The 20,814-nt window shown below is 44.4% G+C and overlaps 1 protein-coding gene across 5 annotated transcripts in view; it reads right to left on the bottom strand.

Annotated features, from left to right (window-relative positions):
• The window catches only part of DPP6 (dipeptidyl peptidase like 6), a 1,065,758-nt gene that overhangs the window by 361,793 nt on the left and 683,151 nt on the right, over nucleotides 1-20,814 (bottom strand). For all 5 annotated transcript variants that reach the window (XM_024990441.2, XM_024990444.2, NM_174040.2 and 2 more), the window contains 1 exon segment: nucleotides 8,275-8,389. In XM_024990441.2, coding sequence (XP_024846209.1) covers nucleotides 8,275-8,389 — 115 coding nt within the window.

Below are 20,814 nucleotides of genomic sequence, written 5' to 3'. Positions count from 1 at the left end.
TATTATTCCAAAGAGAAATTAAGAAAAGAGCAGAGACTAGCAAGGGAGAAATGAATGACAGACTGAAAAGGACACATTCTCATCCGGTTAATCCCTTGGGAACTCAGATTGCCTTAAACACTTTTAATTTGATTTTTAAAACATAAATTGTGCATAACCGGTGATAATTAGGCTGCAGTACAGAACAAAGGTACTTCTCGCTCAGAAGTAAGTATCGCCACGAGGTTCTCTGAGAGCCTGAGGCACCAAAGGCGCACTCCATCACGACCCTTCCCAAGGATACTTCCCAAGTAGGAAAGGGACCCACATACGCAGAAATGTTTTCACCAAAAGACTGAATCCAAGGAGTTTGGAATGGATTTGAGGGTTAAGTAGAAAGTGGATACTGCACCCTGAGTTTCAACAAACCAAAAGACAAGACTGAAAAGAGGTAGCACTTGAAAAGATAATGGTTTAAATACATGATATGAGTTTCAAGTCAGTCTAGGAAGCAGCAGCAAGTCTGGAAGGGGTGCACTCAAGATTGTGCATGTAAGTCCAGGGTGTTATTACTCCTAGGAGTCTCTACTCTTCAAACCTAAACTTCCTCCCTCATAGGGGGAAAGCCACTCCTGCCGTGGCTTGTGGAGACACCAGTAAGATACAGGGGGGTGTGCGGGCACTTTGGGGACTGTGGACAAGGTGATGGCCATGCTGTGTGTTAGGTCAAAGATTCAGTAATTCACAACACAAAAGGTCTTTAAACAAAATTAAAGTGAAAGTTTCTCACTTGTATCTGACTCTTTGTGACCCCATGGACTAGAGCCCACCAGGCTCCTCTGTCCATGAAATTCTCCAGGCAAGAATACTGGAGTGTGTAGCCATTCCCTTCTCCAGGGGATCTTCCTCATCCAGGGATTGAACTCGAGTCTCCTGCAATGCAGGCAGATTCTTCACCATCTGAGCTACTGGGGAAGCCCCCAAGCCTCACCTGTAACTTCTATTTTATTTTTGCCTAATGATTATTCAGTCACTCAGGCACGTCCAACTCTTTCTGACCCCATGGACTGCAGCACATCCCTGTCCTTCACCATCTCCTGGAGCTTGCTCAAACTCATGTCCATCGAGTTGGTAATGCCACCTAGCTATCTTGTCCTCTGTCGTCCCCTTCTCCTCCTGCCTTCAATCTTTCCCAACATCAGGGTTTTTTTCCAACGAGTTAGTTCTTCACATCAGGTGGGGAAAGTATTGGAGCTTCAGAATCAGTCCTTCCAATGAATATTGAGGGTTGATTTTCTTTAGGATTGACTGGTTTGATCTCTTTGCAGTCCAAGGGACTCTCAAGAGTCTTCTCCAATACCAGTTTAAAAGCATCAAATCTTTGGTGCTCAGCCTTCTTCATGGTCCAACTCTCACATCCCTACATGACTACTGTTAAAACCATAGCTTTGATTATATGGATCTCTGTTAGCAAAGTAATGTCTCTGCTTTTTAATATGCTATCTAGGTTTGTCATAGCTTTTCTTCAAAGGAAGAAGCATCTTTTAATTTCATGGTTGCAGTCACTGTCCGCAGTTATTTTGGAGCCCAAGAAAATAGAGTCTCTCACTGTTTCCTTTGTTTCCACATCTATTTACCATGAAGTAATGGGACCAGGTGTCATGATCTGAGTTTTCTGAATGTTGAGTTTTAAGCCAGCTTTTTCACTCTCTTCTTTCACCTTCTTTAAGAAGCTCTTTAGTTTTTTGCTTTCTGCCATAAGGGTGGTGTCATCTGCATATCTGAGGTTATTGATATTTCTCATGGCAATCTTGATTCCAGCTTGTGCTTCATCCAGCCCAGCATTTCAGATGATGTACTCTGCATGTAAGTTAAATAAGCAGGGTGACAGTATACAGCCTTGACGTGCTCCTTCCCAATTTGGGACCAGTGTGTTGTTCCATGTCTGGCTGTAACTGTTGCCCCTTGACCTGCATCCAGGTCTCTCAGGAGGCAGGTCAGGTGGTCTAGTATGCCCATCTCTGTCATGGTGGGAAATTCACCGTGTGCACTTTCTGTCTTTCTCAGTGGATCTGTGCTGTCGTGGAGAATATGTGCATCTTCTCTGCCCACAGTGCAGCCAGCACTTAGCTCGATGCCGTCAGCCCCTCACAGGGATCCTTCATGTTTGATTGATGGAGAGACATTATTAGTCAATGTGATGGTCTGCATATAGGTGAACTTGAGAAGGCTCTGAATGATCTGACATCCTCTTGTGTCTGGCGCAATTTTGATGCTGTAACAAAAGCCACTGCTGCATTCAGGGAGAGTGATGCAGAAGCCGGTGACGGGCAGCACTCGCTATTGAACCAGCCCGTCCGACCATCCTAAATCCAGGACACACAGCCCTCCAGCAGCACAGCCTGGAGCCAGAAACACTACCTGCGAAAGTCCAAGAGAACCAAAGGGTGAGGCAGGCTCAGCCACCTGAGCCACTTCAACAGACGGATAAAAAAATCCCACTCAAAGCCTTTCCTGGAACTCAGGGATTCATCAGAGCCTCCCCCTCATTGTGGTTGCCCCTGGCAACTGGCCATCAGCATTCAAACAGAGAACAGTATGGCGTGTTCTGTGCTCTCTTATTTACTGCAGAAGAGATGCTGCTGTGATGGTTCCGGCTGCACAAGAACTGAATGTAAAAAGCTTTCAGGATTAGCAGCTGCATTTGAGAGGAGAGAGACTGAGGCATGACTTCTTGTACAGCTGGGAAGACCCAGGGACAGCTCTCTGCCTGATGCTGAGTGGGCATCTGGAAGGCAATGTCTCAGGACTGACTTCATGTCCCGGCCATGAAGTTGTTCAGTCTCAGACATTTCCCACCCAGCCTGGTTGCCCTGGATCGCAGGTGTGAGGGGAGCCTCCAGCAGCCCTCTCATCTCCCTTCGAAGTGATGGATGCATGAGCCCTCGGATCCTGGGTGACAGGAATGCTCACGTTCCTTGGGGAGCGGGGGGAATGGGAGTTTGCACTACCCAGACCATTGCTGTTCCCTAACTCCCAAAGTGAGCGATGGACAATCATATCGTCAGATCTTCAATGGTTGCTGTATACACTACACTTGTGCTCAAAGAAAAGCAAAGGTAGGAACACATGCTTCACAATTTCTGAAGGAGATCTCATTTCCTTTTTATTAATTAAAAATAGTTGCCAAAGTCCCCAACTTTTATGAATTAATTTTTAATTAATATAAAATATCAGCAAAATTATAAAATAGAAGAGTATATGTCTTTACCAATTCCCTTCCCCAATCCCTCTCAAATCTACTCGTTTAGATTTCAACAGCTGAATGGATGTTTTCCTGTCCATCAGATGCTCTGTTTTGAATCGTGAGTCCAAGTGATCCAGGAACTCTGATCTCATCATAAACCTCACTCACAGAGCAAGCGACTCTTTTCACAACTGCCATTGAAACCTCTTCACTGTTAGGCAAGTGTTGTTGAAACTTCAGTATATAAACGGCCAGAATGAACCACTTTTAAAACAACTTTTCCACCACTGTTTAAACTAATACCCTAATTGAGATAAAATTCACATATCATGAACTTTACCTTTTTAATGTACACAGTTCAGTAATTTTTTAATGAGTTAAAGAACTCTGCACTCATCACCACTACTGAATTCCAGAGTATCTGTGTCACCTCCAAAAGAAGTCTCATTATGATGCACGGATGTAGGTTCATCAGTTGTATCGAATGCCCCAGTATGGGAGGGGATGTAGATAATGGGTGACCCGTGTATATGCTGGGGCAAGACATATATAAGGAATCTCTGTACCATAGCTTCAATTTTGCTGTGAATTTAAAACTGCTCTAAAAATATAATGTCTTTATAAAAGAAGCAATCTCATACCTATTAGCAGAGTCAGCAGACCCTTCCTACTCTCCCCATTCCCAGTAAATACTAATCTACTTTTTATCTCTATGGATCTCCTGTTGTGGAATCACACAATATGTGGCACTTTAACTTCTTTCACTTGTGCTCAGGTTTTAGCTATGCTGTAAGATGCATATGTATTTAATTTTTATAGCTGAATAATACTCCACTGTATGGATATACCACACTGTTTATCCATTCACCCGGTGAGGGGCATTTGGGTCACTTTCGGCTATTGGGAATGTCTCTATGGACATCTGTTCCTGGAGAAGGAAATGGCAACCCACTCCAGTATTGTTGCCTGGAAAATCCCACGGACAGAGAAGCCTGGTGGGATACAATCCATGGGGTCCCGAAGAGTCGGACAGAGCAACTTTCACTTTCACCACTTCACCTTGTTCAAAGAGGCTACGCAATTCTACATTCCTACTAGGACTGTATGAGGTTCTAGTTTCCCACATCCTCACCAATATTTGCTATTTCCCATTAAAATATATACATTATTTTGGATTTGAATTGAAGGGTATTATGCTAAGTGAATAAGTCAGAGACAGACAAACACTGTGCGATCTCTCTTATATGTGGAATCTAAAAAGCACAACAAACTAGTGAATATAACAAAAAAGAAGCAGACTCACAGATGAAACGAACTGGTGGCTACCCGTGGGCTGAGGGAGGGGAGGGCAACAAGGATGGGGTGTGACGCACGAGCTGCTGCGTGCACTGCAGGTTACAAGGGTTCACTGTAAACTGTGGGGAATATAGCCAGTATTTTCAATAATTGTAAGTGGACTGCAGCCTTTAAAAACAGTGCCAAAATACATATAAAATTATATATACACACATGTCCATCCTGCTGAGTATGAAGTGCTGCCTACTCTGCGTTCATGTGCATCTCCCTGACGGTTAATGATATACAGCATGTTTGCTCAGACTTATTGGCCATTTGTGTTTCTTTGGAGAAATGTCGTTCAAATCCTTTACCCATTTAAAAATGAACTGTTTGTCGCGTGATTTAAGCTAAAAGAACTCTTTGTATACTCTGAATACTAAATGTTTATTGAGTATATGATTTGCAAATATATTCTCCCATCCTGGGGGTTCTCTTTTCACCTTCCTCATACTGGCCTTTGAAACACAAAATATTTTTATGTTGATAAAAGTGTTATCTATTTTTTCCTTTGGTTGCTTGTGCTTTTGGTGTCATATCTGACAGTTTCCTAACAGACTGGTTCCAAATAGGAAAAGGAGTACGTCAGGGCTGTATATTGTCACCCTGCTTATTTAACTTCTATGCAGAGTACATCATGAGAAATGCTGGGCTGGAAGAAGCACAAGCTGGAATATGAAGCACAAGCTGGAATCAAGATTGCCGGGAGAAATATCAATAACCTCAGATATGCAGATGACACCACCCTTATGGCAGAAAGTGAAGAGGAACTAAAGAGCCTCTTGATGAAGTGAAAGAGGAGAGTGAAAAAGTTGGCTTAAAGCTCAACATTCACAAAACGAAGATCATGGCATCCGGTCCCATCACTTCATGGGAAATAGATGGGGAAACAGTGGAAACAGTGTCAGACTTTATTTTTTGGGGCTCCAAAATCACTGCAGATGGTGACTGCAGCCATGAAATTAAAAGACGCTTACTCCTTGGAAGGAAAGTTATGACCAACCTAGATAGCGTATTCAAAAGCAGAGACATTACGTTTTTACTAGACGAACAAAGGTCCGTCTAGCCAAGGCTATGGTTTTTCCAGTGGTCATGTATGGATGTGAGAGTTGGACTGTGAAGAAAGCTGAGTGCTGAAGAATTGATGCTTTTGAACTGTGGTGTTGGAGAAGACTCTTGAGAGTCCCTTGGACTGCAAGGAGATCCAACCAGTCCATCCTAAAGGAAATCAACCCTGAATGTTCATTGGAAGGACTGAAGCTGAAGCTCCAATACTTCGGCCACCTGATGCGAAGAGCCAACTCATTGGAAAAGACTCTGATGCTGGGAAAGATTGAGGGCAGGAGGAGAAGGGGACGACAGAGGATGAGATGGTTTGATGGCATCACTGACTCAATGGACATGAGTTTGAGCAAGCTCTGGGAGATGGTGAACGACAGGGAAGCCTGGAGAGCTTCAGTCCATGGGGTCACAAAGGGTCAGACACGACTGAGTGGCTGAACAACAACAAAGATAGTATCACAATACTTTTACTGTGGTTTTAGGGTAAATTTTAATATCATAGATATAAGTGCTTTAACTGTTCTTTTTCAAGATTGTTTTGGCTGGTCTGAGAGCCTTGCATTTTCCTATCAAGTTTAGAATTGGCCTGTCAATTTTTGAAAAAAAAAAAGCCAGTTGGGATTCTGACATGGAGCATGTTGAATCTATGGATGATTCTGGGAAGTACTGCATGTTAACAATAGTAGATCCTCTAATCCATGAACATGGGATATCTTTCCATTTGTGAAGATCTTTAATTCCTTTCAATTACGTTTCATGGTTTTTCAGTGCACACGTCTTACATTTTTATTGTTAAATTGATTCCTTCCCTTTAAAAGTAATGTAAATGGAATCATTTCTAAATTTCATTTTGAATTGCTTATTACTAGTGTACAGGAATATAAATAATTTTTGTACAATTTTGCATCTTCCAATGTGGCTGAACTCATTTATTAGTTATGTTTTTTGTGTTTGTGGACTCTGTAAGATTTTTTATACACCAGTTCATGCCATCTATGAATAGAGATAGTTTTACTTCTTTCTAACCTGGATGTCTTTTCTTCGTCTTGTCAAGAATAACCTGATATTTAGCAGGATCACTGCTAACCATTTCAGTGTGAAGTATAATGTTAGCTGTGGGTTTTTTATAGATGCTCTTTTTCAGGTTAGGAAAGTTTCTTTCTACTCTTCATTTGTTCAGTGTTTTATAGAGAGGGGATTTTGAATTTTGTCAAATGCTTATTCTGTGCCTATTGAGATGATTATGCTGTGTTTTTTTTTTGGTTTGTTTTGTTTTTATTCTATAAATCTGAGTGTACTATGCTGATTTTTCATATGCTAAACCAAATTTTATTTCCTGGGATAAATCCCATTTGGTCATGGTATATAATCCTTTTTTGGTTTGGTAATTTGGTTCAACTTGTTAGTATTTTGTTATAATTTTTGCATCTGAGTTCATAAGATTTATTGGTCTGTAGCTTTCTTGTGATATCTTTATTGAATTTTGGTTTCAGGGTATTGTTGTTCAGTTGCTCAGTTGTGTCTGACTCTTTGTGACCCCATGGACTGCAGCATACCAAGCTTCCCTGTCCTTGACAATCTCCTAGAGCTTGCTCAAACTTAGTCAGTAAGGAAATAGCAACTCATTCCAGTATTCTTGCCTGGAAAATCTCATGGATAGAGGAGCTTGGTGTGATATGGGGTTACAAAAAGTTGGACATGACTGAGTGACTAAACAATAACAGCAACAATAAATTAGAGTTAAACATACCTGAAAATTTGCCTGCAATTTTTGTACCTGTCCAAAAAATGCATTTTTTCCATCATAAAGTCTAATACCTGTATAGTCTATTTATTGAGGACTGGAACATCTTTTTGTCCACACAAGTTGACACTTAATACAACAGAGGAGAATGGATAGTCACATAGTTTATATATGGCGATAATGTTTTCCTATCATGACCCCGTACGTTTAGCTTACGGGCAAAGGCTTTCTTCTTGTCCTAATCTCTCCACTCTCCTGCTACTAAGTTCTCACCTCTCCACGGAAGCCCAACTTGACACATGACTTTCTCTGTGAACTTTCTCATGAAGCATTTTATCTCTTTCTTCTCACCTTCTATACAACTTATATTTGAAACTTGCAATAATCCATGCCTATATATGTTTTTTTTTTCTGTAGACTTTTGCTGACAATTTTTGTGAGTTTTTCTTCCCTGAGAGATTTCTAATTCTGTTTCATGCTTCCTTTATTTCATCAGTAGTATCTAATAATTAGTTTATCCTTAGCTCACACTTAGTATATGTTGTTTTAATAACTTTAATTCATCCCTGATAGAATACCCAAGAATACCATGAGACATATAAAATCATTATATTTATAAGGGCAAAGTCTTTGTTTAAGCTGATCAAATATAAATAAATATTTGTGAATTTTAATACATGCCAAGAATTTACCCTAGTCAGGAATTATCTAAACAAATTCATAGCATGTACAATGGATCTTTTTCATTGAATGCATATAACATCATTTTACCATATGGTGCAATGAGAATTAGAATCAAGGGAACATAAATTACACAGTAGGCAGTTACTTAGAAAAAAATCGCCAAGTAAAATCATGCCCTCTCTCCGTTACAGCAACTTGCTTTTCCAGGAATAAACCTAAGTACCTGGTGTCAGCAGTATCACCGAGGTGACAATCAAGGAGCAGATGACCAGGATGACAAGCAGCGCGATGGCTATTCCTTTCCAGTTTCTTTGTGGAGGGTTACTCCCCACGAGCTCCTGAAACGACAGCACAAAAGAGAAAATCTGTGAGTCAAATAAGTAACTAAAATAATCCAAGTAACCACACTTGAGTCAAATCAAGATCTCAGGTGTAGGCTTCCGTGGTGGCTTGGTGGTAAAGAATCTGCCTGCCAAGGCAGGAGACGCAAGGGACGGGGGTTGGATCCCTGCTCTGGGAAGATCCCGCATGCCTCGGAGCAACTAAGCCCCTGCACCACAGCTACTGAGCCTGTGCTCCAGGGCCCGGGAGCCACGACTACTGAGCCCACGCGCCGCGACTCCTGCAGTCTCACGCCTAGAGAGTCCATCCTCTGCACAAGGGCAGCCGCCGCGGAGGAACACGTGCACCGAAACTGGGGCGCGGTCCTCACTCTCGGCACCTAGAGAAAGGCCCGCGCAGCAAGGAGGACGCGACACGGGAGACAAATCAAGAGCTCTAGGCACTCTCATCCCTGAAGCGGCCCTAAGTGCCTTTCTCTTCCTTCTGCCTCAGGGTCCAGAGGACCCAGGCTGCTTCCCTCATCTTATGGCAAAGCTTTATCTCAAGAAGAAGGTGACATTATGTTATGTTTACAGCCTTTTCTGTAACTTAACGCTTCTCCACCCAATACACTTGGGTCCACATTACCTGGTGACTGTGGAGTTTCTCATTGCAGTCAACCTATTACATTCCATCAGATCAAACCCAGGTACGGTAAAACTTCCAGCCTCAACCTCTCATCTTTCTCTTCATTGACACCCACACTGTGAACTTCTATTTCAGCTGTGAAACTCAAACATTTATTTAGCACATACCAGGTGCCAGTATATGTGTATGTGCCAATGTCCAAATTGCCAAATTCAGACTTAAATTGAAGAAAGTAGGGAAAACCACTAGACCATTCAGGTATGACCTAAATCAAATCCCTTATGATTATACAGTGGAAGTGAGAAATAGATTTAAGGGCCTAGATCTGATAGGTAGAGTGCCTGATGAACTATGGACGGAGGTTCCTGACATTGTACAGGAGACAGGGATCAAGACCATCCCCATAGAAAAGAAATGAAAAAAAGAAAAATGGCTGCCTGAGGAGGCCTTACAAATAGCTATGAAAAGAAGAGAAGCGAAAAGCAAAGCATAAAAGGAAAGATATAAGCATCTGAATGCAGAGTTCCAAAGAATAGCAAGAAGAGATAAGAAAGCCTTCCTCAGGGATCAATGCAAAGAAGTAGAGGAAAACAACAGAATGGGAAAGACTAGAGATCTCTTCAAGAAAATTAGAGATACCAAGGGAACATTTCATGCAAAGATGGGCTCGATAAAGGACAGAAATGTTATGGACCTCACAGAAGCAGAAGATATTAAGAAGAGGTGGCAAGAATACACAGAAGAACTGTACAAAAAAGATCTTCACGACCAAGATAATCATGATGGTGTGATCACTCACCGAGAGCCAGACATCCTGGAATGTGAACTCAAGTGGGCCTTAGGAAGGATCACTACGAACAAAGCTAGTGGAGGTGATGAAATTCCAGTTGAGCTATTTCAAATCCTGAAAGATGATGCTGTGAAAGTGCTGCACTCAATATGCCAGCAAATTTGGAAAACTCAGCAGTGGCCACAGGACTGGAAAAGCCCAGTTTTTATTCCAATCCCAAAGAAAGGCAATGCCAAAGAATGCTCAAACTACCGCACAACTGCACTCATCTCACACGCTAGTAAAGTAATGCTCACAATTCCCCAAGCCAGGCTTCAGCAACACATGAACCGTGAACTTCTAGATGTTCAGGCTGGATTTAGAAAAGGCAGAGGAACCAGAGATCAAATTGCCAACATCCGCTGGATCATGGAAAAAGCAAGACAGTTCCAGAAAAACATCTATTTCTGCTTTATTGACTATGCCAAAGCCTTTGACTGTGTGGATCACAATAAACTGTGGGAAATTCTTCAAGAGCCGGGAATACCAGACCACCTGACCTGCCTCTTGAGAAACCTATATGCAGGTCAGGAAGCAACAGTTAGAACTGGACATGGAACAACAGACTGGTTCCAAATAGGAAAAGGAGAACATCAAGGCTGGATATTGTCACCCTGCTTATTTAACTTATATGCAGAGTACATCATGAGAAACGCCGGGCTGGAAGAAGCACAAGCTGGAATCAAGATTGCCGGGAGAAATATCAATAAGCTCAGATATGCAGATGACACCACCCTTATGGCAGAAAGTGAAGAGGAACTAAAAAGCCTCTTGATGAAAGTGAAAGAGGGGAGTGAAAAAGTTGGCTTAAAGCTCAACATTCAGAAAACGAAGATCATGGCATCTGGTCCCATCACGTCATGGGAAATAGATGGGGAAACAGTGGAAACAATGTCAGACTTTATATTTTGGGGCTCCAAAATCAGTGCAGATGGTGATTGCAGCCATGAAATTGAAAGATGCTTACTCCTTGGAAGGAAAGTTATGACCAACCTAGATAGCATATTCAAAAGCAGAGATATTACTTTGCCAACAAAGGTCCGTCTAGTCAAGGCTATGGTTTTTCCAGTAGTTATGTATGGATGTGAGAGTTGGACTATAAAGAAAATTGAGCGCTGAAGAATTGATGCTTTTGAACTGTGATGTTGGAGAAGACTCTTGAGAGTCCCTTGGACTGCAAGGAGATCCAACCAGTCCATCCTAAAGGAGATCAGTCCTGGGTGTTCATTGGAAGGACTGATGTTGAAGCTGAAACTCCAATCCTTTGGCCGCCTGATGCGAAGAGCTGACTCATTTGAAAAGATCCTGATGCTGGGAAAGATTGAGGGCAGGAGGAGAAGGGGACGACAGAGGATGAGATGGTTGGATGGCTTCACTGCCTCGATGGACATGGGTTTGGGTGGATTCCAGGAGTTGGTGATGGACAGGGAGGCCTGGCCTGCTGCGGCTCATGGGTTTGCAAAGAGTTGGACACGGATGAGCGACTGAACCAAACTGAACTGAATGACAAAAAGGTATACTGAGTCAATCTCCTTTCCTACTGGATACAGTTTTCTATGTGAGGAAATCACTGGCCAATGACAAGAAGTGATCAGATCTCACTGATTGAGTAGCTTTTCATTTCACCTGAGTTAACAGAGGAAATAAACCATTCTCACTAAGAATGTGAATAGCGTGTATCTTGCAGTAGTGCATTCCTTACACTATCATAGTGTGCATGATCTCTCACAGACCCAAAGTGGACATTTCTCAAATACTGTTCAGATTAAATTCAGAGTCAACATCCAAAACTAGAACAATTTCATACTCAAGATCAATCTTTCTCAAGACAGAGAATAATTAAATTGATGGTATGGTCTTCATCAGCTCAAACAATGGATATCTTTTAAATCTTGTTTCTAATAAAAATAATCTCAGATTTGAAATTTTGTTTTATTCAGAAGTTTATATGAAAAAAACAACTAAAATAGTGTACAGAGACTTAAAAAAAACACAACTAAGACTTTTAGTTTGCATCAATTTTTTTTTGCATCAACTTCTTGAGTGGCCAGGAGCATAACTAATTTACTTGCAAAAATGCAATTGAATCAATTGTAATGATGTTCAGTAGTAGAACAGTGATGTCCAGTAGACCTTTCCCTGGCTCAAGCACACTCACAGTATGGTGTCCAAGTCTGGGCTGAACATCGTTAGAGATAATGATGGACAGAGTACGCCATAGAGAGGACCAAAGACAGAGACGCTGCAAAACGTCACATGAAGCGAGGCTACGGGAAGAGCTCAGCCCCAAAAATCAAATACGCAGAGTCTCTGTCTATTTGAAGTATCACATGCAAGAGAGAGAAGACTTCTGCAGAGCTCCAGAAGGCAGAGTTGTAATCAAAAGGGAATTTCACCCAGACAAAATTATGTCAAACAAACAAACAAACAAAACTTCAGAATTTCTAACCATTTGCATTGCTTCATGACAGAACAGGCTATTTCACCAGAAAGTGAGGAGGGTGGATGAACAGCCCACAAGGATGCAGGAGGGCCAGCCCAGGAAAGAAGGTGGAGAGGAGAGATCTTGAAAACTTCGAACACGGGGTACCTTCAATGGACACACAGGGCATGGGAAAGAAAGATGCTGAGACGGCTTGGCAGTGGGAAAATGAAAGACGGTCAGGACAGTTCAGAAAAAGGACAAAGGCTCTGCTCCTTCATGCTCACTGGGCTAAAAAAGATTTTGCAGAGAAAACCAACTCCATATATATTATTAGATGGAAGAATGCACAATAATATAACCAAACAGGTGTTGATAGCAGAGTCTACTTAAGTGAAGTGATTCTGGATCACTGATGCCATTTCTTAAGTACAGATGCATCACACTTTCAGGCAACACTCTTACATTTAAAAAGCAGCATCATTTCACCCTCAGAAAAGCAGACCATCCTTCAGTTCAGTTCAGTCACTCAGTCATGTCCGACTCTTTGCAACCGCAGCACGCCAGGCCTCCCTGTCCATCACCAACTCCCGGAGTTCACTCAAACGTCCATTGAGTCAGTGATGCCATCCAGCCATCTCATCCTCTGTCGTCCTCTTTTCCACCTCCCCGCAATCCCTCCCAGCATCAGAGTCTTTTCCAATGAGTCAAATTGGAAAAGTTGGCCACCTCGCACGGGGTGGCCAAAGTACTTGAGCCTCAGCTTTAGCATCATTCCCTCCAGGCTGATCTCCTTCAGAATGGACTGGTTGGATCTCCTTGCAGTCCAAGGGACTCTCAGGAGTCTTCTCCAACATCACAGTTCAAAAGCATCAATTCTTCGGCACTCAGCTTTCTTCACAGTCCAACTCTCACATCCATACACGACCACTGGAAAAACCATAGCCTTGACTGGACAGACCTTTGTTGGCAAAGTAATGTCTCTGCTTTTGAATATGCTATCTAGGTTGGTCATAACTTTCCTTCCAAGGAGTAAGTGTCTTTCAATTCCATGGCTGCAGTCACCATCTGCAGTGATTTTGGAGCCCAAAAAAATAAAGTCTGACACTGTTTCCACTGTTTCCCCATCTATTTCCCATGAAGACTGTCCTTTCTAAATTCCAAATTTTATTGTCAAAAGTAACGTTTTAAACTACACAAACAATATCACTACAATAACCATAGGAAACAAAGAGGAAAAACACATGAGCAACTTGCTAGCCCAAAAGAACGAAAGTTTCCATTTCTCCGTCTTCCTCTCCAGTACTGATGTGTGTGCATATTTAACTCGTACACGGATACTTAATAATAACCAGAACATAGATCTGGTTTTTGAGTTAGAATGCAGATTAACAGTGAACATCCAACCTGAGCATCTGATTTGGCATCCCAAATTCAGACTTCCTCATCTTAACTTGTAGGAAGTGAATTATCAAAAATTTGAGCAAAATTGTTCCCGTTTCTCAAGAAGGGCAACTTTCCCCTGCAATGTTGAGCTTCAGCAGTGCATTTCTCAACATCATTGCGTAATTTTTGCCTAGAATGATGAGAATGAGGCTGTTATGTATTCCCTGTTCTGCTTGGTACCACATGCATACCTTGGAGATCCAATAAAATTTACAATTAAACACTGGCCTGAGAAGGTGAACAAATCTCCCATCCATCCATCCATCCATCCAATATTTATCCAAGGCTTACTCTGCCAAGCCCTGTTCTGTGAACCTGTTATGCATTGTTAGCAACCCAAGTCGAACAGCCTTCATGTTTTTCCATATTCCTTCCTTGTATCTTAGTGTAGGGACGGGGAACAAACAATAGACAGACGAGCACACCAAGAAAGCTGCCTCCCCTCTGTCTTCACCTGCAGACATGGAGGAAAGGCCATATGAGGACAGAGAGAAGGCGGCTGTCTGCAACCCAAGGAGACGGCCTTCACCAGAGCCAGCAGCTGGCAACCGTGACCCTGGACTTCCAGTCCTGGGAGCTGTGAGAGAAATCTGTGTTTAAGCCACCCGGTCTGTGGCAGTGTGTTATAGCTGCTCCAGACAGAGTCAGACACGGGCTGACACCTGAGGGCAAGCAATTCAGGGAGAGGAAGAGGCAGTGTGTGCTCTGGAGTGGAGGGTGGCAGAGAGACAGGGCCGGGGCGGGGCATGGAGATGTGAGTGGGGTGACCACGCTGAGCAAGGAGGGTGGGTGTGGGCAGCCAGGAAAGCAGGGTCTGGACGCCACAGCCCAGGTTTTGGCTTTTCCTCTAAGGGCTAGGCATGTGAGCACCACAGGGCGTGAACCAGACTCCCACAGGAAGACCCCAGCGGAGCTGCTACATGGAGGGCAAAGAACAAGGAAACAAGGAGGCGTGATGGGACCCACTAGGAGGGGTGATGGGACCCACTAGGAGGGGTGATGGGACCCACTAGGAGGGGTGATGGAGGTTTGTGCCAGGCAGCAGTGGCGGAGGTTGTGAGAAGGGGTTAACCCTGGGCACGTGATAGAAAATGCCAGTCAACAGGCTATTCGGAGCAGAGGACACATTTATATGCCCCTCCTACACTTGGAGCCCTCTCTGAGGAGTCTGGGTTCTGTGCTCAAGCGATGTGCACTTCACTACAAAGACAGTCCCCTCTCCTTCCCTCCACCTCTGAGCTAAGCCTCCCACTCTCTGCTCACAACTTACTGCTCCTGGAGCCACCTCCTGCCCTGTCCCCATCCCCACCCCACCCGTACCCTCTGCACCTTTGCATACATGTTTGATTTCCGTTTCCTGCCATTCCTCTCCAGCCTCATTTCAACAGGCAAATCCCTTCGCATTCTTCAGCTGTCAGCTAAAATATCATCTCTGACATTTCAGGAAGCTTTGCCTGGTTTCACTGGCAGAGTCCATTATTCTTTTCAATTGGACACAAACGAAACACTTTGTAAATGCTCTTCTGTAACATTACTGCACTCCTAAATGGTGCGTTCCATGCCTGGGTCATCTGCAGGCTGCAAGCCACTTAAGGAAGTTATCCTGATGTTCATGATCACGATGCCTGGTACACAGCCTAGGACACCACAGTGCCCGGGGACTGTGGGTGGAATGGCTGAGTGAATCTACAGATGCCTTTAAGAGAAGGAACTTTGTTATTTGCCTGCACATCTGTCAGAGGCGCAATTGTTGACTGATGCAGAAAGTAAAGCATTAATATAAGTCTGATTGCATGAACTATGCCATAAATAGCAATCGGTCCTAAAAGACTAATGCAAACTGACATCTAAGGCTGCCAATTCCCTTGTACCTAGTGAGGTAACTGTTGTTCATACTTATTTTTAGCTCAGACAGAAAGAAAACAAAGAACTGAAACCAAACTAAACCCTTTCCTGGGTCATTTGGTTGTTTTAAATATAAAATTCATCTTTCCAGAGTGCTATTATCTTAGCAGTTCCTAATCAGAGCTTGATATTTTCTTTGCCAAGGTCACAACATTAGTTACAGACCCCACGATGTCCTGTGAACTGATTCAGAAAAGACTCTGTTGGATGCTGACTCCCCTGCAGGGACCACCTGTGCACTTAAGCCAGGTCTGCTAGAGAGGCCCTCTCCTCTCTCTGCGAAAATCTGACATCTCTTTATTTTACTTATTTTGACCATGCTGAGCAGCATGTAGAATCTTAGAGATCTGCGCAGGGATTGAAGCTGTGCCCTCTGCTTTGGGACGGCAGAGTTTTAAACCACTGGACGGCCAGGGAAGTCCCAGTCTACAGCATCTTTTCTCGTCCTGAGCTCCATATACCTTCATCACACCTCACGCCTTCTGATGAGGAGCAGAGAATCAAATGAAAACTCAGGGGTGATTATTTAAAAAAGAGACACTGAGACTGCAAAGGTGGAGAAAAGAGAGGAAGGCTGGGGATGAGGAATCTAGAGGATAAACGCACACGTGTCTGAAAGCCCGTTACTGTTTACAGACACTACAGAAACCTGAATCACCATTGTGTTACTACTGACTGTGATCCAAACGATGTCCGGGCAACACCTGACATGCGACATGGGGAAACTCAAAAGCTCACAAAACTTCCTGTCCTGGATAAAGACAGTAAAGGGTGCAGAGACCACGTTTCCTTCATCCACTCTCTTCACACCGGAAGCTCCAATGAGGGGAAATGAGCACTTTAACTTCTGTTGGGTCCCCGGAGTAGGGTGGTGTAGGTCGCAGCTGAGACTCCACCACGTGATGCAGCACTAACCACCTCGCCTCAGGTACTGTGTGCGCTGTGGCTAAAGGGACACGGGGCAGCCAGCAGGAGACTGGAAGGACTTCCCCGGTGGCCCAGAGCTTAAGACTTCACCTTCCTGTGCAGGGAGTGTGGGTTCAATCCCTGGTCAGGGACTGAGATCCCACATGCCTGCCAGCCAGAAAACCAACACATGAAACAGAAGCAATCCTGTAGCAAAACTCAATAAAGACTTTAGAAATGGAAAGAAAAAGAAATGGTCCATATTAAAAAATATTTAAAAAACAAGAGATGAGGCTGGAGGCTGACTTCTGCAGGGCACTAGGGGTTGTGCTAAAGACGCTCCCCATCCCAGGAGACGCGAGCACAGGAGATGCAAGAGCAGGAACGACGGGGGTGCTGGGAGGCGGGCAGGTCCACGGCGACGGCCGAGGTCCAGGCCTCGCCGGCTGCGACGGGGCCAGCTGGCCGTTGCACGTTTTATTTCCCTCTGCTGAAGGCAGAGAGGTCAACCAGATGGCCCTCTCACCAGGGAAGCCGGAGGTGAATTCAATTATTTTTCTCAGAATTATCCATCTCTGAGCTAATCAATCTCGTCTTCTATCATCCAGCAGCTTTCAGAAGAAAACTAAGGCTATGAGAGTGGTTCTGGCTCTCAAAGTGGAAATCAGAGCTGGGGTGTCACTAGATCCAGGTTTGGGTTGCTGATAGTTTAAATGCCCCCAGAGGGTAGATGTGAACGGGCAGCCCCTTGGAGACCGGGCATCCTTCACAAGGGGCGCTCTCCACTCCCTGGAACGCCCCTCCCGTGAAGCTCGCGTGAGTCCTCTGAGTCCTCTGGGTGTTCCTGCCAGCTGTGAGTGTGAGGGATGGGTGAGTGCTGTGGCCACGAGACACTGATCAACGCTGATGGCGCTAGTGACTCTCAACTGACTGCAGGGCTGGAGGGGGCTGGCGGCCGTTCCTGAGAGACAGACACATCCAGTGACGTGTGAGCAGCGGGCAGGGCTCGTGCTGGAGGGCGAGTCTCACCCTTCAAAGGCTTCTGCTGACCTCACTAACTTGAGGTTACATTTGGTTGATGGGGCCCTTCTTCCTAGGACTGATGGTTCCTTATGAATCGTCGTCGTCTTAGTGACAGAGAGGAGCTGTTATGCCCCAGCTATCTGACCCACAGTCAGGTGGCCCCCCTTCCGCTCGCTCTCTCTTCACTGTCTTCATGGACACCCCAATCCTTAGGTTGTTCTGCGTCCTCCACCACGTTCTTTGCGAGCCTTACTGACTGAGCTGGGATCCACTCTCCTTTCCTCCTATGAACGTGGAAATTCTGAAGTTGACTATTTGACATAACATGACTTTAACATAACATTGCTGTCTGAGGGCACAGCCCTTTAAAATCAAATCCACCACTATTAGAGCAGCTGTCATCCTCCGCCTGGGCTTCCCTGGTGGCTCAGTCGGTAAAGAATCCACCTGCAATGCAGGAGACCTGGGTTTGATCCCTGGGTCGGGAAGATCCCCTGGAGGAGGGCATGACAACCCACTCCAGTATTCTTGCCTGGAGAATCCCATGGACAGAGGAGCCTGGAGGGCTACAGTCTGTGGGGTCGCAAAGAGTCGGACACGACTGAGCGACGAAGTGTGCATGCACGCTCCTGCTACCTGCTACCTGCAGCTCAGCAGCACTGTTTGCAGAGCAAGCCCCTGTCCTATAAGTTCTCCCAGATGAAGAAGAAAAAACAGGCAAAATATTGACTGTAATTATCTGTCTTTAAAAATTTCTTCTTCATTATTTTTACCCACAAATTCAACAACAGAGCTGAAATAATTTTATGCTCTTTAGTTTAACTGACAGTGTCTGACAGCTTCTTTATGAAATTAATTCAAAACGTTAAGATATTCCTGTTGCAGTGAAAAGGAAAAAAAAAGAGGACTGAGTTTTTCTTTTTCCCTTCTCTGAGAACAAAGACAAAGAAAACAGTGAGCAGGCCTGAACATCCCTAGTTTTTAAAGCCTCGTGGACCACAGCCCACCAGGCTCCTCTGTCCATGGGATTCTCCAGGCAAGAATACTGGAGTGGGCTGCCATTCCCTTCTCCAGAGGATCTTCCCAATCTAGGGATCAAACCCAGGTCTATTGCATTGCAGGAGGCTTCTTTGCCATCTGAGCCACCAGGGAAGTCCTTTTTTTTTTTTTTTAAACTTTAATTGCTCCTAATTCTGCATGTCTGTTACTAAATCTGCTTTCCTGGCCCCCAACTCTGCAGGAGCTACAATTCACATTTTCTCCTTTGACTCTGTGCTAAATACATCCTCTATCTGGTGTTTACCCTGACGACACGCTTCCCCTTGCGGTTACACACCAGAAAGAAGGTCGCAGAGCCACCAAACTAGCAGACTCCAAGACGGGGATACCGATGCCAGTGTGTGACTGTCTTTCAAACAAGGCAAGAGGAAGAAATCAAGGTCCCACCACCTTTGTTCCTCATCACCGACTCCTGACTGCGAGCCCTGCCGTATACGAGCCCCTAGGTTCCTCATGGGCTGGGGGCACAGTTCTTGAGACATAAGCCCACTGAGTTCCCCTCTCAGCCGCTGAGAGTAAAAGCCACCTTTCTATTTCCTCCAAACTCTCCGTTTTTTTCATTCGGCTTTGGTGGGCAGAGAAGGCCGAGATTTTGGCTGGCAACTTTCTAAACTTCACAGCTTAGTCTGAGTTGGACCTGTTTTGATAGACTTTGAAAGGCATCATGTTGCTCCATAAATCACAAAAGTAAGCGCACTATGATCCGATCAAGGTCAGAAGAAATTTCGCAATATATCATGCCCAAGAGAAACCTCTTTCAGTAAAAAATATGGCTATGAAATTAAGTTGCAGAATTTAAAATTGAGCATTTGTATCTCACGTTGCTGTGTATGATAATGATGTCTTAAAAGCATCTTTAGATAATGTCTGCTTTGCCCTGACTCACTGAAACCCACAGGCAATTTTGAGACAAGTTTCCTACACTGGGCAGCCTTTAAGCAAACTCAACACCTCACTTCCTGATGTCAAAAATTCCTGCAGGCCGTCATTCACTATTAAATAACAAACAAGTCTCAAAGACAAGAATCACCAGCAGTTTAATGACAGAGATTAAAATAATTTAGCTTAATTTTTCAAAAGGGCTTGCCCCCTAATACAGTCTTCTATTAAGGTACATGGACTCCTTTTGAGAAATTATCCCAACTGCCCGCCTCCCCCACCCATGGTGCTCCCTCAACCACTCTGCACCCCACCATGCCCCGCCCCAGCCTCAAGTGACTGGCCCAACCTGGGTCAGAATTCTGCCGCAGGATTTTAGGGATGGACTTAAAGTACTGTAACAGGGAAGAATCTCTGCATTCTCTTACAAGTTCATCACTGAAAGGATGTTGCCTGTAAGCTTAAATTCTACATAATGGCCCATCTCTGGGAACCTTGCCTTGCAGGTAATGAGCAAGATGCTCAAATACCTCTGTTTAGCTCACAGGAAACATCCTTACCAGCCCACCTGTGGATGACCACAGAAAGGAAGAGATTAACACATCCCCTCAGGAGGCTGACCAGAACCAGGAAATGTCTGACTTTACTCCGTCCCCTTTCAGTGTGGAAGAATCCTGAATTCTGTCTCAGGCACGATGGTTCTTTGGAACACTAGTTCCCCATCTTCTTGATCAACCGATTTTCCAAATAAAGTTGGAATCCGCCTGCCATGCAGGAGACCCCGGTTCGATTCCTGGGTAGGGAATATCCGATGGAGAAGGGATAGGCCACCCACTCCAGTATTCTTGGCTTCTCCTTATGACTCAGCTGGTAAAGAATCCGCCTGCAATGCCGGAGCCCTGGGTTCGATCCCTGGGTTGGGAAGATCCCCTGGAGAAGGGAAAGGCTACCCACTTCCGTATTCTGGCCTGGAGAATTCCATGGACTGTATAGTCCATGGGGTTGCAAAGAGTCAGACGTGACTGATCGACTTTCACTTTCACGCCTTTCCCCAGCAACTGGCTTCCCAAATTACTGACCTGTCCTGCGGCAAGCACTACGGGCTTGGACTCTGTAACAATATTCCAATTTATTCTTGCCTTTGTCATGAAACACAAGAACGGAGGAGGCATGGGGGTGGCGAGTGCCTACTCCCATTTGGCATATGGACTCTGAAGGAAACAGAAGCAGGCTGGCAGAACACGAGGAATGCATTAGACCAAGACAAAGAGACAAGGAACCGAGAGAGAGAGCAGTCCCTACCGGTTTTGAATTTCTCGACCTAA

The sequence above is a fragment of the Bos taurus genome, chromosome 4, assembly GCF_002263795.3.
Source record: "Bos taurus isolate L1 Dominette 01449 registration number 42190680 breed Hereford chromosome 4, ARS-UCD2.0, whole genome shotgun sequence".
Taxonomy (NCBI): domain Eukaryota; kingdom Metazoa; phylum Chordata; class Mammalia; order Artiodactyla; family Bovidae; genus Bos; species Bos taurus.
The sequence above is the reverse complement of the archived record's forward strand: the minus strand, read 5'-3'. Positions and strand labels throughout refer to the sequence as shown.